The sequence below is a fragment of the Bombus huntii genome, chromosome 2, assembly GCF_024542735.1.
Source record: "Bombus huntii isolate Logan2020A chromosome 2, iyBomHunt1.1, whole genome shotgun sequence".
NCBI classification, from domain to species: domain Eukaryota; kingdom Metazoa; phylum Arthropoda; class Insecta; order Hymenoptera; family Apidae; genus Bombus; species Bombus huntii.
This window is the reverse complement of record NC_066239.1, coordinates 19,612,059-19,635,688: the sequence shown is the minus strand read 5'-3', so window position 1 is coordinate 19,635,688 and position 23,630 is coordinate 19,612,059. Positions and strand designations below refer to the sequence as shown.

The following is a 23,630-nucleotide window of genomic DNA, read 5'->3' as shown; positions in this document are numbered from 1 at the left end:
TAGATGGTAGGTTTTGTATCCTTAGATATACAGTTGAAGGTATATAAATTCAAGTTCACGGTATACATATCACCGGAAAGAATACGATAATCTTGATATTCCTTATAATCTACAATAGCTTTATCGTTTATTAGCCTAACAGATTCGTATCACAGTAATATAGGTCTAAGATGGAGCGATAACCGATGTCAAGATTATAGGTAAACTAAAATCTAGACAATCTTCGACAACCTTTCTAATTCATTTCGCCTACATCTTCGATCAATAACTTACATTGCACCATTTACTATTGTATATATATAATAATTGTCCACTTACATTATTCGTTGGAACGAAAATTCTGTATCCTCGACCTTTCATTTCTCTATCACAAACTCAATTGTAACCTTTAACTTTTCGATCTACACTCATGTTCATAAGTATTAGAATACTTATTACGACAAGTAGGCGAAGCTTAAATAGTTATTAGAAACTTTATTTTACTCGAAACGTTGCAATATAAAAAATCTGTTGTTGTATGTCAAATATATAAATATCATCAATTATAGATTGAAAGTTAATTAAAAATCATGAATTGGACGATGGCACTCTAATTTATTATTAATTAATATATATTAGTACATTATTTTTCATTTTACTTGTTATTTTTCGATTCCATACATTTGCGAACCAGATTCAAATTTCTCGATAAAATCTCAAACATCGTAGAATTGCGCGTGTTAATATACTACTAATTCGTTATTGATAATTCTTATCACTCTTGCAAATAACTTTGACAGATTTTTTTCCGTATTCTAAATCTTTGCCCTGCATGAATAAATAACTTTAGTCGATTAATCATTTCTCTAATAACCTGGGTCAATTGTCACGGTTTATGCGAGATCAGCAGATATCCTGATACTTATGAACACAAATGGAATGTACTAAAACGTTTTAACTTCTCAAAGCATAACTTTACAGGTACAGAAGTTTAGCTTGAAACGTTTTCCTATTCGTACGAGTATTAACTAACAAAACGATTCGGTTTCACAGGAAACCATTGCGATACGAGACCGTGCAGACGAAAACCCGATGCCAGTGCTGGATGGTCTTCACGTGGATCAGCGTGGCGATGATGTGCTGTCCGCCTCTTCTAGGTTTCCAAAAGCCGATTTTCGACCGGGAGGCGTTCATCTGTATGCTCGATTGGGGCAACATGGCTGCTTACACCATCACACTGTCGATCCTCGTGCTAGGCCCATCGGTCATCACCATCGTCTACACCTATTGCTACATCTTCACGATGATGAGACGACTAAAATCCGGCGTACTGATTCACGACAAGGAGTACGCGACCGCGCTCTCGGAAAACTTGAGCAATCCGAGTCATATCATGTCCTTTGTCCTGGTGATGACTTTTTGGGTGTCCTGGGCACCGTATGCCGGTCTCCGGATATACGCTGTCGTTAACGGACCGCCGCAGGTAATTTAAACGTCCCTCCTCTCTCTTTCTCTCTCTCTCTTTCTGTGTGAACGCAACGAAACATAGGGGAAAGGTCAGTCTCGACGTGTTCATACGAGACATCGTGAATTTCGTCTCGCTTTTAGATGTTTCGAGAGTTATAGTTTGCCTTTAAATATAAAGTTTTAGAATAAAGGTTTCGCGTTATGTCGATCTCTTTTTACGTATGTTGGTCTTTTTTCACATAGTCTGTATGTTTTTTTGCATTGTTTTCTGCTTATAAAGAGAGGTGGAAATAATATTTTTGGCTTTAATTAAAGTTCAGGTTTCATTAACACGTTCGTTGCTAATGATGCATACGTTACATCGATTCTATTGTTTTATTTAAATTCGACACAATTCTACTGGAGCAATTATTGCGTTTCTGAGTTTGTACGGTTTCGAGAGGAAGAATTCTCGGCGTTTGTTAAATAATATTGCGCGCTCTTTTCGTTCTCGTATAACAAGCTCTCGACGTATAACACGACGCAGACTTTCGCCTTGTAAGGAAGACCTGTATCGCGATATTTAAATTACTTTTACAATTCACAGATGTTAATGTTTACGCTGCAGGTGCCGTTTCTCCATTTCGCGGTAGTGTGGTTGGGGGTGACGAACAGTTTCTGGAAAGCGGTGGTCCTTGGTACCCTGAGCCCGCAGTTTCGACTAGCGGCTCGTGTGCTCTGTCTAACGTTGTGCTGCCGGCACAGACGACTTCCGCCGGAGCTGCTCGGCCTCGACGACGACGATTAAAAGCCAAACGCCTACGAGAACAAGAGAGGAAACGCTTTCCTTTTGCGCGCGAGCGTTTTACAACACGCGCCCCATTCTTAGAGCATCGCTTTTCATCTCTCGGTATTCGAGGTCGTTTCTTGCATTCGCCACCGTTCTCTCGGAGTCTCCTTCGAAGGCTGAGACTGAGATTCTTTGTTCCGAAAAGCGCTACCACGACGTCCGACGAGTAAGACGCGCGATCAATCTGGTCGCGTCTCAAAATACGGAATAAATTTCAGGGAACTAGTAAAAAAGAAATGACTTTTCACCAACGAACTTCTTCGATAAGCGCCAAACTTTTCTGCCTCGAAAGAAGAATACTTCCTTTTCAGTCACTGTTTCCTTGCAAATGATCGTTCCTTAGAGTCTCTGGATATTTATCCGATCCATTTATTTTCCGTTTCGCGTGGACGCGATTCGATTAAGACTATTGCTTTCTGTTTCTCTTTCCGCGCCACAGGAGACAAATTATTCCTAGCCGAACACGATTGATCGGCCAAGTACAATAACGTAAATCTCTCCGTAAGATCAACGAGCAATCAAGCGCCACGATAATAAACCGAAACTTCGAAGACTAAGATTTTTGCTAACTGAATTACCATTTGCCGTTAGATCAGTTCGTCTCGATTCAAACTGTCAAACCGCGTGTAATTAAGAACCTAACGAACCGTTAAGACGATTAGAGAAAAAGACGTTAAGAAAATTAAGACGTCGAAAAAACGAGAAACGTGTCTGACAAAGACACGTGGTCGCTTCTTCGTCAAAACACTTCTTATTCGAGTTATTTAAAGAAATCGCGTAAACTATTAGGGTATTGCTTTTTCTATACGATTTCGATTGAAATATAATCGATTATACGTATATACACACATATAAATATACAGATGTGTACATGTCTGTTATTAAAAGAATCCACGTTATCGACAAAACGTGGGAACGAGCGTGGTGTAAGGCCGAAAGAAAGAATCGAAGCTCAGTCTGGGGCGCGTTTGTCGCGCGATCAAGATTCTCGAAAGGGACGCGATCCTCGTGGACGAATCGTCGATCGAACATTCACGACGGACGACATCCTGTTCGTTTTGGCGACGGTTCGCTCGACGCTGATCGTTACAGTCCGGATTAATTAAATCGGAGACGCCCTGTTTATCTACTTTTTGCTTTTTTCCTTCTCGAAGAACGCTCTCGAAAGTCGACGAAACGCGGAGAGCTTTCTCGCGCGTTCCTCTCCTCTCGGTGGTTTCAGAAGAGCGTTCTCGGAAAACTAATCGTTGCCTATATCTACGTGGTAAGATCACGCTCAAACACAATTATCTTAGCGAGTCGCGATAAATTAACGTGTAAAAGTATAACACGAGGACGAGCGAAGAGTCGCTTGCGATCGCGTAGCATCCTGCGCGATTACGAAACTAAAATCGATCGAAGGAGGATGCGAAGGGAAGATGATTAAGCAGGCGAACACAAAATACAAGAGAACACTAGGTCAATTAACGGAGATGCCTCTACGAATGCGACGCCGCGTCAATCTGCGCGCCCGTAGAACGCCCATGTGAAACAAAAACTCGCGGACGGGATTTCGATCGCGACGGTTATACGCTTTTTTTAACGCGCTTCCTCCTCTACTCGGCCTCGCGATCGGGCTCCCTTCCACTCTCTCTTTCTCGTTTTTAATCAAACTTGGGCTGACACGTTTTACTTTTTCTTCTCCTTCGAATTTCTTCTCTTGCGTCCAGTTATTAAATCCTCTTGCAAGTTTCTGTGGTTTTCATCGTGTACGAACATAATTCTATCGAAATCGAACGTTTTTATTTAAAGTGATTTTCATAATTATTACCGAATTGTCGCAGAAAATATTTCTAAGTACCTCCTTTTCATTCTAATATTTCCTTCGGTTTGAACAAACTGGAAGCTTCTATTTGCTCACTTTTCACAGGTACATTACACGACACAACTGATATCTCTTAAACGATCGAATCGTGTCGTTTGTATCTGATTTTTAGCAGTTCTTGCTTTAACGGAAGGCAAACCTCCTTGTTGGAGAAGAAAAAGAATGGGAAGATCCGATTCGCCGGATTGTGACTCGTTTTACAGCGCGATTCTAGATCTGCTTCTGAAAGTGAAGGACTTGCGGAGTTAGAAACTCGATTATCGAGCGTGAAACTCAAGCAGGCACGTGTTTCCATCATACGGGATCGAATTTCAATTAAAATGGTAATCAAACTTTCACCAACGGCGCGTTACGAAATTCTGGCCGCCGACGGAAGCAATAAATGCGCGAGATTAATTGAATGGAAGTACAAGAAACTGCGAGAGAGCCGTGAACACGGGTCGAAGGAAGCAACGTCGTTATATAGTTGTCGGATCGTGGATCGTGTTAAAGTTAAATCGCCATTATTCCATTTTCCGGTCAAACCGTCGCGTCATGGGCCGTCCGCTGCGAAAATCTAATTTAAAACTCGCCCCCGTTTCTTACTCAAAGGGAAATCGACCGACATGAAACGCAACGCAAAAACTTAGCGAAAACCGTTTCTCGTGGGTGGAGAGAAAGCAACGGCTATTAATAAAACGCGAGATTCATTTATAAACCTGGCCATTTCTATAGCGAATAAAGTCCACTGTTTGAGTACCGCGGTTACGAATGTTTCACGGCTACGCGGCTTTTATATAACGGAACTTCCCGCGACGTTTCCGTCATGGCGATATTTATGCCTCAACAGTGTGCGTGTTATACGTAATTGGCGATGAAAAGCTGCGTGTAATTAACCGTTTCGTTAAGCAGAATATCGCGGATATCTTACGACGGTTTAAATTCAATTCAGAAATGAATTGTATATCGAAGAGAGTAATTTGACGCAGGTAGAAGTTCCGCGTTTTTACTTTCGTATCTTATTTCGTTATTGCATATTCTTTAGCTGGTCTACAGTGGCGATATTTAATCGTTGAAAAAGATGAATATATGAAAAAAGAGGGAATACAATTCGAAACACTTGGATCGAAGAACGACGTGTCGCTCGAAAGTTAATTAGCGTCGCTTCAAAGTTACAGGCTATTCATCGATTTCTGTGTATGTATGTTCTCAAGGTTTAGAATGGTCTCAGAAGCAGATATAGCATCGGTTGAACAGTAAGTTTTTATTACTCGTCTGATCGTACAGCGAAGGAAAAAGGATTATGCGTTGAATTACACGCTTCGTATCTACTTCGTACAAATTATCTGAATTATAACAAGTACGAGAAAAGAAACTAAAGAAAAAAGAGAAAGAGAGAGAGAGAGATAGAGAGAGAAAAAAAAAGCACAGCAAAATATTGTTCCCGCTACGCTCCAAAAAGCGATGCTCACGCGCAAGCAAGTGGGCAAGATCCTGAGATTTCTTGAATGGTGAACGTTAACCCTTTAAAGAAGAAATCCAATACGCAAATCGGTGTCTAGAAAGTCTCAGCTTCTACTCTATTTTTTACTCTAGACTTCGTGTTTTATTAAACTATAAGGCTCTTCTAATAAATAAATCGTAAGCGGACGCCCCGGTCGGGGCTACGAATACCATTAGATGCGCGACGGTAATTTATCGTGCCATTTTGATATACCAAGCTATAAGTTAAAGGGTTAAGGTGCCCGGAAGTGCTCTGAAAACGCAGATGTTAAGGTGCGGAGCGTCGAAACGTTCTTTCGATAATTTACCATCGCTAATGCGTCACATTGATCGAATTATTAAACGGAATTATGGCGATTATTCGATGGAATGAGAAATTTATCGTTGAAACGAATTGAAAATAACGAGAGCACGGTTCTCTGATGTTCTCTGATGTCAAGATGTCTTAACTGTAGAACCGAATCGAAGCAAATTTTGGGCTACGTTATAGTTGAAACTTTAGCTATGTAAAACAGCACCCCGGCTAAAATGCAACAAGATAAAAAGCGACGCGACGCCAACCTCTTTGTTAATTGCCGGCTCGTTGTTCGACGGCAGCTCGGCCGACGAATTGTTCGACAAATTTTAACGATTGTTATGCGACGTGTATCGTCGTTAATTGTTTACCACGAACGAGCAACGTGTCATGCGAGTTATTTACCAGTGCGATGAGTCACGGTATCGATATTCACCGTTCTTCCAAGTATATCTGTTGCGAAGAACATCGATGAATCCCAATTAAGATTTATCCTAAGATACACACGTCCATCCCTGTTTGAAGATCAAAAGCACTTGCGAATTTTTACCTGTTCACGACAACGAAGTATTTTTCGAACGAACTCGCTTCGTTCGCACTTCATTCGAATGCTTTGTATAACTCGCGAAGTCAAAGCAATAATAAGCGGTACGATATAGTGTTGATTTAACGCAGTTAAATGATTAATTCCTTTCTAACGATGATTCGTAAATGAGTTGAGGAGGTAATCGTGAAGGAGGGTACCGTCACCCGTCGTATTGTTAATAATTCCAATAAAATTGATTGAACAAAAACGCAACAGTTTTGTCTATGTTTCGTTTCTTTTTCGTTTCGCGAGATATTTTTATTTCTGTGTAATGTTTCCGCAAATTCTTTAGCCGGGGTTGATCGTGGCGCATAAATGAAAAAAAGAAAGAAAAAAAGAACGAAGAAAATGTTATGATTTTGCTGCGAATGTCTCTTCGTGTATGTATGTACATATTAGATCGCGCATGCCACGATTCTTTCGTCCAAATCCATCGTTACGCGCTTTAAACTTTTACGATGCAACGTCCCGGGTGCACGCCGACACAGGGATAAGCGCCCACCTGGCCCGGATGAATGTTCCTTCCGCGATCAGGCAATTCCATCGAGTGTCCGCCGTATTCATTTTCATAGTGTCGACAGAGATTCATTTGGTAAAAAGAATTTTGTAAATTCTAAACTGCTTTCAAACGGGTTTTGTGACGATGAAGTTCTTTTGCTTTTTGCAAGAACGTTCGATGTAATTGTTTAAGCGTTATTTAAACGTGAAATGATTATTTGAGCTGAGATAATGCTTATAATACTTATTTGAACGTATCATTATGTTAAGCGTGTCTGTTATTTCATTTACGAAATGCTTATGAATCTTGATACACTTAAAATTCTATTACACTTCTATTACGTATAAGATGAAGTTAAGCTTAGAAGGTTTCCCAAATCTCTTACTCAGCTCGACAATATCTCTTTTTCATATCAAATTTGCTAGATTTATTTAAACATGCTGTTCCTAATATTCACTTTCTTATTAAAAAAAAAAAAGAGGATAATACGCGAACTTCTAAATCAAAGCTATCTTAATTACAAATGAAATAATCCGTTTCATTAAAATATATTCTTCATTGAAATAATTATTTCAACATAGTATAGACTGTATTGAACATTTGTATGCGATGTCTATCAAATGTTCTTCTTAACAATTATTTTGAATAGCAACCAGCTCTCTAAAACGTAAGATTTCAACAGCAGGACGCGCCCTCCCTAAAGCAGAATTTGATTACTTCGTAATGCCACACAAGAGGAGAAGCAGCAAAGCGATGGTCGCTTGAAACATTTATCAAACGGGAACACCAGTCGAAATACCAGCTTCCGGGCGTGTTCCATCAAAGCCGGTGTGCCACCCACGTTAGCGTGCATCCGCGAAACCGCCAAACCGAGCAGTATTAAATTCCTCAGCGATAACGAGATTCTAAATACTTTAAAGTCGCTCAAAGAGAAGGAAGGAACGAGAACGAAGCGGAGGAAGGGAATAAATCAAGCATACAGAACTGGATAAAACAAAAGGAGGAGAAAAAGATAGAGGTAACAGTACCTGCATCTGAAAAAGGAAGATCGAAGCGTTGCTTCTTTTTCTCATTTCTTTCTCCTCTATATTTTTTCTTTTTTTTTTTTTCTTTTCCTCGTCTTATGATAAAAGCAACGCGGATAAAAATAACGACGAACTGAGAACGAGACGAGGATGAAAGGAAAACGCGAGATTGGTCCCTGGCAGTTTTCCGGGCGGCCTTCGTTATTAACGATTAATTACATTTTTGTACCTAGCTGCTAGTTTTGTACTAGTTTTGTAACGTACCTCACCACCGGACGTGCTGTTATTGCATATTTTAAGTGGTTGTTAAAACGGAAGGTTGATCGATCACCCACGAATGTCCGGCGTCATAATGTGGTTGTGTACGATCGATGATCGTCGCGATGCTAAACCCGCGCTGCCTTGTGTGATAAACATGACATTGGGACCTCGCGAATATTTCATTTTCATTCCGAAAGTTTTGACAGAGAAGCGAGTTTTCAACTATAGACGCTGGAAACGGTCGATACTTGCGCGTTTCTTCGACATCCATGAAACGGACTTGACGCGAAATACGAGGAAACTCGTCGATTGCGACGATCCACTGAAACTTGCTTTCTCTCCCTCTCTCTTTCTCTCGCTCTCTGTCTAAGTTGTCCTTTGAAACGATATATTTCTCTTCTGTTCGATCTCTTTCGAGTAATTGGAATAAACGAAACGGAATAAAAAGGTAACAATAATTGGTCGATACATTGCATCGTGATTATCACATGAGACACACAGGTTGCAAAGTACAATAGTATCTTGAGGTTTCACCTGACAGGCCGAGAGTGCTTTAAAGAGTCATTTCAGCGCTGCAAATGAAACATCTAAAAAGAGATAATAAAAGGTAAAGAAAAAAAAGAGAAGAAGTATTCTCGTTAATTAATATCCATTTATTGTTACGATAATCTATATATCTAGAACGAAAGAAGTAACTGGTTTGCGAATTTATCGATTCTAAAAATGTTCTATTTGATCGCTGAAATACTCGATCTTGCGCGCAAGCAATCAAAAACACGAATTAACTCGCAAGAAAAACTCGTTGTTAGGATGCAAGCATGCGTTTTATTCACGCTTTGCCTGTTGTCTGTTTCAATGTTTAGATCGATCGATTTTTTCCACGCGTATCAACGAGCGCTTTCGTTAAATAAAAAGGAGAAGATGTTGCGATCGTGCGTGTTGTTAATGAAGCGTTTAATTTCGCGTGCTTTCATCCTGCATGCGTTGATAACTTGCGATCAGGACGCAGGAAACTCGAATCACGGTGGATTCTACGGTGCGATTCTAGTTGTCCGAGCGCAATGACGGGTGTACTACATACGTCGTGATACGAATTCGACGATAACGGTACAATATTAACGATTATTGTCCTAGCGCCATAGAATAGTAAGATGATATTCCAATAATAAATGGCGAGATCGTAGATATCGCAAATTTCACTCGATATACGACTCGGTATAACGCTTTGTATTCATTTATTCCAATATCCTTAACAAGCATCGATTACGCGATTATTGAGATTTTGATTGCGAAATTCGCTCAAATTAACGAGGACTTGTATATTTGTGTGCTTCTACGTTCGTTACACGTTTCTTTTTAATAAAACCAAGTGCCATGCAATTACTAATGCAGATGTTAATTATCGAACAGTGGCTTTAAAGGGGATTCTAATTTATTCGTTATGATATTCATTCCAATCCTGTGATTTTCTCTCTACGTTGTTTGTTGTTATCGAGAAGATTCATCGATCAACATTGATCGTATATGCACGAAAGATTTTGTATTATTCACAATTATATACTATATGGTCTAACTTTTTTGTACTCGATAATTTTTGCTCTATATTTTAATACGTTAATAATAACGATTTTTTTAATGAGTATCTCTCGCAAACTCTACGAAACAAGGGAGAGAATTTCGGAGAATTTTATCTACGAAAACAAAATATCTTATCTTCGAGTAAAAGACGAACTATTGTAAAAAACGTTCGACTATTTGTTCGGAAATGATTACTTCCGCCAACGTACAATGATTCGTAAAGGTATCGTGGATATTTACCATAGAAAATTTTTATAAATATATGTTATGTGTATCGTACGAAACTTTTTGAAATCTTACGAACACCAGAACGAGACATCGTCACATTGGCAAAATTAAGAATAGGGTTTTTCCGCAAACGGTTGCCAGCGTATCGTTCGCGTTCATGACCTCGTTTTTCCCAGACATTGGTCAGGAAATGTAGGTCGCGCGACGTCGAAGGAACTCCTCGCCTACGTGTTACATAAATGCGCCTTAACCCCTGTGTTCGCGGCGGTCGCGCGCCATTAATATGGTCGCGAGACTCGAGTGTGTCCGTCCTGACACGGAGCGGTACTACTTGCAACAGCCTACCAGTCATTAGTCAATACACCGACGTTAGTCGATACACGCGGTGGCCGCTGGTCCGCAACCGGCAGCACGAGGCTGGAATAGGGTCGAAAACCCCTTCCATCGAACGGCTTCCTGGAAACAGAACGATACTTGCTGGCAAACTTTTGAATTCTTGCCAGCCTCCTCCATTGTTCTCATCGACTGATCGATACTATTTTATTGCCCGCGTGTGCAAATCTTCCACGCCTCTCGGCGATTTCCTTCTCGTTGCATCTCTCAGATTCGAACGCGATGAAGCCTTTTGATTCTCTTTGATTCAATTTCAGATGATTTGTTGCTGAGAATTGTTTCGCGGCTGGCTTTGAAGAGGAGAAGAGGGAAGGTGAAAGAATGGAGATCGATTTTTCAATTTTATCGAGGATTTTAGAATTTTATATAAATATTTTCGCAAGATAATTTTACTTCGCGATGTTTTTAGCTGTTGCTCTTTTGCTTTATCGTTTAGAATTGCAAAGAAATAGCTAAGGGTAACTGGAAAAATTAATTTAGACCTCGTATAGAAAAATGGCATTATGTATTGGAAAAGAAATTAGGACATATGTGGATCAAGGGCATAGATAACATTGCAATTTACGTTTAACCTGGAATATTTTTCTTTTAGTATGTCATGGATTTTAATTCATTCGTTTCATTCGGTTCGTTAAGATTTCCTACGTGCGACGGCCCAAGAAGTTAGATGTATGTACATGACTCTGGAATTTGCATTTCATCTGGAATATTTTTCTTTCGAAATATCGAAGATCGAGTCGAAATTGTGTGATAATATTGAACGATAGATTCAAGAGTATTAAATGCACTGATGCTAGCTTGAGGATAGTTGTAACGTTAACAAAGGTAAGGTTTGGGATTTTACCATTACCAAAAGATGAGACTTATGTTATAAGTCGAGAGACTGACGTAATATACGAAAGATAGAAATAAAATATGTACTCTTGGAACGTTGTAATAATCTTGTGCAATCTATGCGAGAAATGATATTATTCGGAGAATAGAACATTTTATCCGAGTTTCTGCAAATTCATAACTACTTGTACGACTTGCCCTTTAATCGAGTATAAATATATTTCTTTCTAATCGTTTCACAAACACTATTTTGTACCTCTTTTTACCCTTATTTTCACAGTAACATTTAGTTTTAATTCCAACCACTACTAATGTCACGATCTTATTCTATGCTGAATCGGTAACATTGGAAACGACACTAGAATGATAAGAAAGTTTGCTATCGCCCGAGACAAAGGACGAAGAAATACATTGGCTGATAGATCTATCGTATACCTTATCTATGCATATATCTTGCCCGAGCCACTGCTCATTTCCTTATCGCGATGATGACTGCTCGCTCGATAAAACCGTTTATCATAAACTTCTCGACTCTTCTTTCAAAACACTTTCACCAAATTTCTTATCCATTTCATAAGACATTATTTTTTATTTTATCGTTCCTCTATCGTTCGTAATTATTGTTCCTCTCCTATCGGAGATACAACGGGATTTTCTTCGTACATTTCATTGGTACCCTAATAATGGAACATCGATAGTATGCAAACTAACAGGTACAGGAAGGAGTAGAAACAAAGGGGTGGCGGAAGAGAGGGACAAGGGTGCATTGTTAGCTAAGAGACCGGGTAACAGAGTTAATGTCGCATTACGGCGTTGACTGCATAAGAACGTCGGTTGTTCGAAATCGTGAAAGCGCGAAGAAACAGTGGGGAAGAAATTCATCGAGATGACGGAAACCACCGAGGAAGCCAGAGTGAGCATTGACAAAAGGATTAATGTTAAATAACCTCGAATAGGACGTTTCAATCGAATAGTTTCTCACGACGGGAATAATTAAACCTAATTAGCACGGTAACGAATGGTTGCTAAGGACATAGTAAATAAGGATTCCATTTCGTACGAACATTTTTCTGCATATTGCTACGAACCTACCCTTAAATCTCGATTAGATAACAAACACGATATTCCAAACTTTCTAAATTTTCACTGTTGCTTCACGCGTGATTCGTTCTGAGGCTCGTGCGATTTTCGTTTTATCGCATTCGTGAATCGATGTTGTTACACGTAAGAAACATACACTTTCGTATGCAAATACGAGGCAAGCTCGTATCGTTGTTCTACCAAGTGATTCAGAATATGTTCGAGATGCAACTCTACGAACGTTAATCGAATATTGACACGTATATTAGTCGATTAGTGATACAGATGGTTGTTCTCGATCTGCGTGTTAAGAGGATATTCGCGTGCACGTTGGGTAATGTGGTACGAACCATATTTAATACCGGTTTGATCGATGCGTCGTTTGAAAAACCTCGTAGAAGATGATCATTTTATTCGTTGATGGCGATTCAAGCTGTTCGATATTCGTGTAATCGATCGCGTGCAACGTGTAATTCTCACGTGTAATTTGTAATGGTTAGCTCTCGATAAAAGCGAAATTGTTAACGAGTGAGGAGAATAAGGTAGAGGCACGTATACATATTGATAATAAGAAATTCCAAGTAATGGTTTTGATTGATTTTAAATGATCGACATATGGAGATCTGATTTTAACCTTTTGACTTTGTGATCAATTCAGTTTGAAGTATATTTTTAAATACTTACAAATACTTTAATGGTAGGAATATATTTATATCTCGATTTTGTAGTATAGCATATAGGAAATGGCGTACGCATTTATGTGCTACATTGTACATAAATGTAATCGTATTTATATACACATAAAGCGAGATGCGGGTAGGACAACTGTGACACCAAAAGTACATATATATACCTACATATTACACGTATAAAGTGAAAAAGTTTTTAGTTATATTATTAATACGAAATTAGTATTTTATGTACAATTAATTGAACTAATTTTTTGCAGACCTACTCCATGCAATGAATATAAATAATAAAGCAAAAAGTAGAAAAACAATATACGCGAGGCAATACACGAGCACTGGCAATCTACAAATTGAAACAGAAAAGCTAAAGTTACATTTTAATTTCAAAATATTCGCTGCAATACTAATTTTAAGCAACATCGTCGAATCATCGCTTAAAAAGCGATGTTGAATTGCTAATATTTCCGGTTGTATCGTAACATGCTGGTTAATCCGGTGGCAGAAAAATATAAAGCAAAAGCAACGCTTCAGAAGATAAGAATAATCTTTGTATATAAATACAAATACTCATACGTAACTTATTCTTGTATACTCGTTGCAGAGCTGTTAGTTTCATCGTCGCGCATACGCAGCTACTGGATCGTGGATTCACAAATAAGAAATATTCACAACATGTTGTAAGAATCGTCGCTTTGACGAATATCTCGATCACCGATGCAAAAAATCGACCAATATTAATTTTAAAACATGCACGATGTAATCCATCACTATCATTAATACCACGAATGTTGTTCATTGTTATATGGACTATTATTGTATAACACGATTTTACGACAATGGAAGAAGAATACACACTATGTGGTATCAGTATCGACTACTGTCGACAGAATCGCGCGGAAATTCCCACACGACACGAACGATACGTAGAAGGGCGGTACCAGACACGAACTCGTGGCACTGGATATCCGCTCCTTACACTACTTCGGAAGTCTTTCAGTTCGCCGGTGTAACTGTCGGTGAATCTCGCCATCGCGTTATCCATTCTTTTATCGTGTAATTGTATCGTCTTTGCCGGTTTAATTCGTTCGACCATGTTCGTGCAAGCTCCTGCTTTGTTGGTTCAACAGAAGTCGGAGAATTCTGAGGAAGGCAGCGACGAAGAAGGGACCGGTGATGTCCTCCAGGTCTATTGTTCTTTTGCTTTTTGGCCGTTTTATTTCATATTTTCTTTTGTTATTATCCGAAGCGCTGAATGAAGCTACCGATCACCGTAATACTCGATAATGAAATATTGTCATAAGTGAATATGAAACAGTGATTTTTTAATGTATCGTGCACGTAGTTAAGTTCGTGTAGGACAGTAGGGCAATAAATAATTAGATAAACTGTAGCGATATTAACAAACGCAACTTCACAAAGTCGCTCTACTGTGAAATTAAATTGGATTTTTGAAACTCGAGTGTGCGATATAACAATTTATCACACTTTGATAACAGTAGTAAGAAATGACATCAAAAATAAAAAATAAAACTGGAATCGATTATTCTACGCCATGCTTGTAATAAAGAGGATAGGCGAACATGTCTGACCAATGACAAGGCACTACTACTGACTCGAGCACGGCGTATAAAAAACAATTAATATCCTTCGATTTGCTTCGCAGAAACGCCGAGAAGAATGCGAGAGAAAGGCAAGACGAGGGGAGATGGATCCCCGTCTAGAATTCGCTTTCCAACTCTTGATGGATGCTACACAATTGTCCCGCCACGAGGTCATGGATCACGTTTTCGAGGGAGACATGCTGGACGAAATCAATCAACTGTTTTTGCCCCATATGAAGTCCACCCTCGTCTGGTATTATCAAGAAGTGGAGGAATCTGAAACTCTACGTCCTATAGAAACGGTCAAACCTTTTATCTTTTATTTTTGAATGAAAACCTCAATTTAACGTCAAAATTATCAAGTATTTTTTAATGTACATATAAATAATTATAATTAAAGTAGTATAATGAAAATAAATTACTCTGTATAACCGTGTTTCTATCTCGATGAAAGTCGATATTAATTTTACTGAAAATATTCACGTGGTTTTAATAATTACCAGGAGAAAGAAACTAAAGCTTGTAATTTTGTCGCATTTCGATCTTATTTTGTATGCAATTGTTAAGAATACATAAGTGCTTTCGACAAAATTAATGTTGACTTTCATTCAGATGGAAACGTACTTCTTGCATGTATGTACCTATTTTATTTTCATGATACGACTCTTTATTACAATTATTTATATTTAGTATATTTAGATATCAGTATTATCAGAGTCTAATTATTCCGGCGTTAATAATAAAATAACCGTGGAATTTTATTTTGCAGATTCAAGCAAAAACTTCGACCACTCGACCAAGTCCAAGCACATCGGTACCGAAAGTTAAAGAACAAAAAGAAATAAAAGAATCAGGGAAAAAGAAATTGTTTCTTACCGATGGATGGCAAGTACCTTGTACTGGAATATGCGTTTACATATTCAGGTATGATATAAAGTATAAGTGTTATACATAACAGTCTTATGAAGTTATAATTGGTAGTCGCACTTCAGTGACGCAAACTCGAAACTTTTATTAGATTAAATATCTCGAAACAATTACCCGAGGAAGGTTTCCAAAAAGATCTTTACACCGGTGTGATAGACACAAAAAAAGTGGGGATAATAACCGCGATACAGAGGATAGTAGAGTACGTTTTCATGGATGCGCTTGCACATCCTGGCTCTGAAGGAGAGGACGATTGCCCGATGATTAAGAGCCTTTTATTACCGGGTTTGAGATCTTTCTGCAGTGCTCTGAAAGGTAAAAATAGAATTATATATACAGTTACTATATTTTCGTAAAATTTTAAGCGATTATATCGTTAAACTGCGAATAATTATGCAAATTTATATTTTTATGAACACGATTAACATTTTTTACAAATGAATAGAAACCTGCAGCGATAGCGTAGAAGTAACGAGCGTATATTCGATATTTTGAACTTTGATATAAATATTTTGATATTTTATTTTTGATATGAAAACGAAAATATAAAATATTTTCCAAATTTTCTCAGTGTGTGAACAGGTAGCTCACGAAGGGCGCGTATTCGACGACGATGAAGCTCTAATGGTGCAAGTGCGCAACTTTGAGGAAGCAAAAGCATTTATAGCGAAAAAAGACGCTGTGAATATCGTAGAGGAAAGGGTAAGAACGTGGATCAAGAGATTGAAAGACTTCATGGTAGAAAGCAAGCAGGTGAAACGAGAGAATGATAATTCTGGTCCTCAGCAAGAATTGGAATATTGGAAACGAAGGGGAGCACAGTTCAGTCAGTTAGTCAACAAACTTCAGGTTCTATTTGCGTTTTCCTATCGTAGCAGATGATTTTACTGTCAATCGTAATAACGAGTAAACTATTATCTGTGCTACGTATAAATATTTAGGATCACGAAATACGAATGTCGCTTCTTTGTTTGCAAGTTGCGCGTTCCAAGTTGATAAAAGATTGGGTCGATGTAGAGGATGATGTCACTTATTGTTATAACGAAGCGAAGGATAATGCAAAATTTATACAAGCGTTGGAAAAATGCTGTCACTGCTTGTATTTGGACGATCCAGTAAGATAACATATCGTACGAAAAATAGAAATTATTTTTATTTTCCTATATTGTTTTCTATGTGTTTTTATATATATTCATATATATATTGATATCACATATTTTTCAGGTGAAGATGAGAGATTCCCTCGTATCGCTATTACAAACAGTTCGTTTAATATACAGCGTGTCGAGGTATTACAACACATCGGAACGAACTAGTTCGTTAATGATAAAGATCACGAATCAAATGATCGTGGCTTGTCGAGATTACGTCACAAATAGAGGTCGAGAAACTGTCTGGGGTCAAGATCGAGCAGTTGCGCGATCGAGGCTGAAGCATTGCTTAAAACTGAACAAGTAAATTGTGGACTCGCTATTTTCTATCGTTATACTTCGATCTGAGACGTATTGATTCATTTTTTGTCCTTTTGTGTGGGAAATAACAAAGAATACCGTTACATTACAGAGCTTACAGAGAAACTTATAGACTGGTTCGGTGTTCTCCTGCTGTAACCGAACAAGAATTCTCGTTTTCAGAAACTCACGTATTTGGACGATTCGATTCCTTTTGCGATAGAGTAAGAAAAATTTTGACTATGTTCGAATTGATACAAGATTACAAAAGTCTCTTCGAAAGAAGGATGGAGGGTCTTTTATTGGGAGAATGTATGTAATTAATATACAGATGCTATCTATATATTAATTCGTTAATATTTATCTACGCTTTTCAACTTTAGATCGTTTCGTGAGCGTAATTTTCATCTTTCTATTTTTTATTTTCTTTTACTCCAATAGCATTGGACGATGCCATAAGAACGTTCGAAGAGGCTGAGAAAGTTGCTACCGCTAAAGGTTACGATTATCTAGATCCAAGGAATACCGAATTTGATACGGACTACAATGATTTCATGACAAAAACTGATACCCTGAAACAAAACATCGGTAACATCATTGAGAAAAATTATGCGGACGTTTGGGAAACTCTTCAGGGTATACGATTTTTAACTCGATTCGAAAAAGTAAAGTGGTGCATTATAGCTGACTAAATAATGCACGAGAATTTGTACATTTGACACGTAAAGTTGCACGATTACTGTAATTATTGCACTTGAATCTAATTGTATGTATGAATGTGTTTCTTTGTCCATACATATTGTATTCAGTAGATCTTAAATTTCTTCATTTTTGTACTTTTTAATGTTTTAATTGATTTGTTTGCTTTTAAGGTCAGTGAGAAGATACCACTAACGAAACTAGATGAAAAGTACAACATAGTAGTAAAATATTGCGACAAAGAAGTGGACAGAATACTAAAGTTATTCAAAAAACAGAGGGATGATCCACCATTACCGAGACATATGCCAGCTATCGCTGGAAGATTAACTTGGGCAAATTCATTGAAGTAAATTAAACAAGTTATTCGTACATCGTCGAACGATAATTTATGATTTTTATATCACCGACTCAAATTATTTTCTCTTCAGAGTACACTTAGATGAATTGGCTACATCAGTTTCCAATCATCCAGTGCTAAAGACTCTTCCGCTTACTATGGAACTAGAAAAACGATATAATTACGCCCTCGGCGTTTTGAACCAATACAAATCAGACATCGCTGAAGTCTGGACTCATCAAAACTCTTGGGTCATTGAAGACTGTCTAAAACGGTAAATCGATCATACAAGTCCCTCGCAAACAAGAACCAAACTAACTAATTCCACTTTTTATTATATTAATTTTTTACCTAAACATCATTGTTTTATCGATCCAGACCTTTGCTGGCGGTGGACGAAAAAACAGGAAAGATTAAAGTCAACTTAGAAGGACGCGTCACTCTCCTGCTCCGAGAAGCTGATTGTTTGGCCAAATTGAATCTGGAAATTCCTATCGTCGCATTGACTATTTTGGCAAAGAAAGATTATTTCACATTGGTCACAGACTCTCTTCAATTGATGATCGAAGAGTTCGTCTTTACGGCCAGACGTGTGAAACTTGAAGTGAGGCCATTGTTACTACCGCATTTGGTGCGAGTTGCATCTTTGCTGGAACCTGGTTTGACTTCTCTGAATTGGACCAATCCAGAATGGAAAAACTTCTATCAGAACACAAAACAGCAGATCAAGGAATTTGATATCCTTATTACAAGGGTTCACGATGTGTACGACAATAGGTACATTTCTGTTTAAACTTTTTGCAAATCGTACCCTTCTAAATTACAATAGCTTTCTTTAGATAAGCATATATTATGTTACTTGTTTGCTTTTGTCTTTCTTTAGTGTCTCTTAATTTTCGTCTATTTTACTTTTCTACAAATTCTTATTAGATACAATGAAATTAAAAGAGGTATTTTTGTTATACAGATATAATAATTTTGCTGATATTTGACAGTTAAACAAAATTTCTTACAATGATAAGGATTGCAGATTTTCATCATTGATCGTTCTGCATAGGTTCATAGGTATTTATAAAATTAAATAAAAGTTCTCTTCCCTTGTTCCAAGGATTTTACAGGTGCTGGCAGCTATGCAAAAGATAACGTTACATTCTATGCCAGAATCTGATCAGCCTTGGACTATAGAGGAATTTGTAGAGAAGACCGAAGAAGTATGCAGACTGGCAGCGGTGGATTTATATCGTAAAAGTATGATGGTGGAAGAGGCTGTGGAAGAAGTACTAGATCTTGTTAAGAACGCGGCAGAGAATTTCAAAGCCGCTGCTAATTCCAGTCAATTCGAGTTTTTTAATAGCGAAGGTGATACGCGACATTATCTGAAAAACTAGTTTCTTCCATAATTAAATATAGCAATAGCCACGAAATTTCCTTTCATATATCAACGTGAAAATGAAAAATTTCATCGTAAAAATTTTGCGAGCAAACTTCGCTAATACATAACGCAATTCTGTTTTGGATTTTTTCAAAAATTTTGTACCACGATACGCCTCTGTTTCTTTTCAACTCTAATCTATTTCCAATAAGAATTAAATCAATTATATAAAAAAATAGATTACAGATATCGTTCATAACATTTTAATCCACATTTCTTACTTTTTTCTTTTTGTATATTTCCGAATCATAACTTTTATGTACGATGAGCTTACAGAAAAAGAAGAGGTAGTGGACCAAACGGTCCAACAAGATTGGTCCTTAGTTTGGAATTTATTCGACGATCCTCATCAGCTATTGGTTACTCCTGGTAGCTTACCGAAAGGAATGCAAGACATGGTTCGAAATGCCGTGTCCGAAATGAGAAGATATTACTCTAGAAAAGTCGTCGATGTTCTGATAAGAGTCACTAGAAGCTCCTTGGACATTATTAGAAAGCGATTTATTCGGGAAATCGATCCAGGTGACTTCCTACTCGATAAAATATAAATGCATAGTCCAAAGTTTTGCGGATGATCACATGAATTAATAATTATCGTTCGATCAGAGGACGCACCGAGTCCAATATTTCTGCTTCATGCAACATTAATGATACCGATGGTGACCGTGAAACCTAGTTTAGACGACGTACAGGAAGTCCTAATTTTAGTTGGTAAAACCATCGCTGGCGTTGCGAGAGGAGTGTCGCAATGGAATTCTAGAATAAATAAGGTATGATTTTTAACATATACGGTATAACACATACAATGATAAACGTTTAGTATTATAGTAAAACGTCTAATATATACTGTAATACATAATATTTTTTAATAATTCAGGATACATGGGGTCAAGCCTACCCCAAAAGGAATTTCGCAGATATCGTCATGCGCGCTCAGATGCAAGCAGCGAAGAGGAAACAAGAAGAGCCAGAAGATGCAAGAGTCAGAAGACGAAGGCTCTTCAAAATTATCTCTGAGGAGAGATCGATTTTCCCTGTTCAGGAGCAGAATTTTCACGCAATGGTGATGGATAACAAAGAAGTGATAAAACTATTATCCATGATAAACACGTGCATGCAAGAATTCAAGCTAGTAAGAAATCTTATATATATTTGTAAATATCGTTCTACTTGTAGTAACACAAATTTCTAATTATCATTACAGGACCTTGCAGAATTTATCGATAGGTGGAAGCCATATAAATTTTTGTGGAAGAATGAAAGAAGTATGCGGGAATTACTACAAATTTCTTTGCCTGAATTTGAATCTACGCTTCGAAAGCACAGTGAACTCGAAGATCTTTTAGCAACCGAACCTGATATGGTCATTTTTGGAAGTTCCATCGCTGTCTCCACGGAGAAGCTGAAATATGGCTTATACACGGAAATCAAAGGTAAAATAACATTAACTTAAAATTCGTAGGAGATTAATTATAATTTTCCTTCTATACACACAATCTTGCGTTGAAGCTTCATAAAATACATTTTTTTGTGTTGCTTTCCTTTTAATTATAATAACACTACAGTGTTACTGAATAGAAGATCAAATCAACCCAAATACGTTCGAATTTCTTCTTTGTAACGCTTCTCGAAACAACATAATTTTCCCCCAATTTGAAATCAGATTGAATATATTAATCAAATATTTGTGTTACTATTTATTACTCGTTATTCTTCACGAAAGAACAGCGATATACGTGATGTGTAGATAAAAATAACGTCAAATGTATTACTAAAGTTCATAAAATAAAACTATCTTGCTATCATTGTTTCCAAAAAAAAAATGATAGCCAGATTTGAATTGTAATAAATCGCTGTCAAAAAGAAAATATATGTCGAGTCAAGTACCGAGTCTGGGCCCGAGTCGTCCTCGTGGCGGGGGCTTGGGACAGGTAAGGATTCCTCACTGAAGCTATCCATGTTTTCTTTTACACTGAAGTTATTTTTATTGACACACACGAAATTGTTACAGAGTTGACACAAACTCACAATGACCACACGCTCTCGACGCTAGTGACAATGGCCTTAGGTTCGATAACGAGTCCGCGGACAACGGGACGGTAATCGTACGCACTCGCAAAAATCTAAGTCGGGTTCTGTGTTGATATTCACTGACCGTAAGGCGTTAGTCTCTTTTTGTCGGTGAGGTCGCAAGAGAGAATGACTTTCCGTCCCGGTGATACCCCAGAGGAAAACTATGACGGGGTGTGTCTAAGGACACGAGATCATCGGATTCGTCGGGGATATCACACGTTCGGAAAGTAAGGGAAATTGACGTTGCTGCTAATTGGCCAATCTCCATATCGGTAGTTAGAAAAGGATGCTAGCCGCCCTTGAGGGAGGGTTGCTAGTGGGAGACGTCGTTCGTGGAAAAATAGGTCTCTCCTGTCTTCCTGTAACTGGGACAAAGACTGTGTATCTATTGAGGGATTATAGGTAACTAGATATTAGTGTTTATAACGGTCCTCGGGCTAGCCGATCACGTACTGCGGAGAGGCGTTGACATCTGGTAAACATCCTGCCCGGAGAATAGGATCTGCGTGTGGCGAGCTACGGGACAGAAACCGTTGGAATGTTTACTGCCACGTGCCGCTACAAATCTTTCTTTTAAGGAGAGCTATAGGGTTACTCAATGCCTTTGTTAGATGGTGAGTTCGTCCCGTTGACCGCGGCCACGTTCGGCGACTAATTGTCGCCTTGAGCCCAAGCTCATTGTCACAAGTCTCAAACGAATACAATTGGGTAGAGTGACAGCAAATCGTTTAATTACAACTGTAGATTTTAATTACAATGTTTCTATGGATTTATCCGAGGTTTCGGAGGGAAGGCATCGGTGTCCTCTTATCTCCGACATATATATATAAAGAAATTGTCAAAATTCGTAAAATAGAAAATACATAAAAAATGCAGTCATATTCCGAGAGATAGACGCTTTTCTCACACAAATGTCCATAGCGTGCACCCACAAAATTGGTCAAGCAATGAAAAAGAAGTACCGACGCGAAATGGAATATGTTTATGCGTTAATGAACGAAATGGAGCGTAAATTGGATCGTCAGATACGCGATCTGGACGACGTACGACTTATTATGGATACTTTAAAGAAAATTCGGGAACAGGAAGTTGACATGGAATTAAAAATCGACCCAATCGAGGAAGCCTTCAATATCGTCACAAGATACGAAGTACCAGTGGACCAAGAATGTCTGGAACAAGTTGATAACTTGAGATATACGTGGCAACAGTTGCTCGCACGAGCGCAAGAAAGTCACGTGTTGCTGTTGAAGCTGCAGCCACAGTTCGAGGAAGATCTTAGAAACAATCTCGAGAACTTCCGTATCGATAACAAGATGTATTGCGAGGAATACAGATCTTCTGGACCTATGCAAGCTGGTCTGAGTCCACGAGAAGCTTCGGATAGGCAGATCTTGTTCCAAAATAGATTCGATGGCATGTGGAGGAAATTGCAAACTTACCAAAGCGGTGAAGAATTGTTTGGTTTGCCTACAACGGATTATCCTGAACTATCACAAATAAGAAAGGAGCTGAATTTGCTTCAGAAATTGTATAAATTGTACAATGATGTTATCGACAGGGTGAACAGCTACTATGACATTCCATGGGGCGAGGTAAAATATTTCTTCAAAAATGAATATCTGAAACGATTCGTGAAAGTATTTACGCATACTTAGTAGAAAAATCTTTTATTTATATCATTAGATGTATTATGCAAGATATCTTTAGATTTCATCAATCTTCCACAAATTCAAACAAATCCGAGAACGTAATATTCAAATTTGATATTCTAATAGCTACAACTTCGATAAGAAGAACAGACATTTTCTTATTTAAAATTTATCCACCCTCTACTTTGCATTATTCGGAACAATTATTGATAATACATTGATCATTCGTTAATATTAACTACACATCGAATATATTCGTGCAATATATGAATATTATATCAGAACATTATTATATATTGCTGATGTTAATTTAATATCGATCATATATATCGTACATAATACATCAATATTGAAAGCAAGATAACT

General features: G+C 38.0%; 2 protein-coding genes and 1 long non-coding RNA gene across 4 annotated transcripts in view; 2 read left to right on the top strand and 1 right to left on the bottom strand.

Moving 5' to 3' along the window:
* The window catches only part of LOC126876585 (beta-2 adrenergic receptor), a 20,269-nt gene extending 10,761 nt beyond the window's left edge, over positions 1-9,508 (top strand). The window contains exons 4-5 of the mRNA XM_050639485.1: positions 1,033-1,462; positions 2,054-9,508. Of these exons, the coding sequence (XP_050495442.1) occupies positions 1,033-1,462; positions 2,054-2,233 (610 nt within the window). The 3' untranslated portion in view covers positions 2,234-9,508. The remainder of the gene's footprint in view (positions 1-1,032; positions 1,463-2,053) is intronic.
* LOC126876658 (uncharacterized) overlaps positions 6,059-23,630 on the bottom strand; it is a 27,301-nt gene continuing 9,729 nt past the window's right edge. The window contains exon 2 of one of the 2 annotated variants that reach the window (XR_007694412.1): positions 6,059-10,549. This is a non-coding gene — a long non-coding RNA (uncharacterized LOC126876658). Of the gene's footprint in view, positions 15,926-23,630 lie in introns of both variants that reach the window. The other variant, XR_007694407.1, reaches the window with a different exon arrangement.
* The window catches only part of LOC126876593 (dynein axonemal heavy chain 5), a 22,864-nt gene continuing 13,414 nt past the window's right edge, over positions 14,181-23,630 (top strand). Inside the window, exons 1-18 of the mRNA XM_050639512.1 lie at positions 14,181-14,273; positions 14,753-14,992; positions 15,460-15,614; positions 15,709-15,932; positions 16,189-16,466; positions 16,559-16,732; positions 16,842-17,071; positions 17,181-17,380; positions 17,510-17,733; positions 17,941-18,116; positions 18,199-18,381; positions 18,486-18,884; positions 19,216-19,466; positions 19,816-20,061; positions 20,146-20,309; positions 20,417-20,671; positions 20,744-20,972; positions 22,534-23,207. Coding sequence (XP_050495469.1) covers positions 14,181-14,273; positions 14,753-14,992; positions 15,460-15,614; positions 15,709-15,932; positions 16,189-16,466; positions 16,559-16,732; positions 16,842-17,071; positions 17,181-17,380; positions 17,510-17,733; positions 17,941-18,116; positions 18,199-18,381; positions 18,486-18,884; positions 19,216-19,466; positions 19,816-20,061; positions 20,146-20,309; positions 20,417-20,671; positions 20,744-20,972; positions 22,534-23,207 — 4,395 coding nt within the window. The remainder of the gene's footprint in view (positions 14,274-14,752; positions 14,993-15,459; positions 15,615-15,708; positions 15,933-16,188; positions 16,467-16,558; positions 16,733-16,841; positions 17,072-17,180; positions 17,381-17,509; positions 17,734-17,940; positions 18,117-18,198; positions 18,382-18,485; positions 18,885-19,215; positions 19,467-19,815; positions 20,062-20,145; positions 20,310-20,416; positions 20,672-20,743; positions 20,973-22,533; positions 23,208-23,630) is intronic.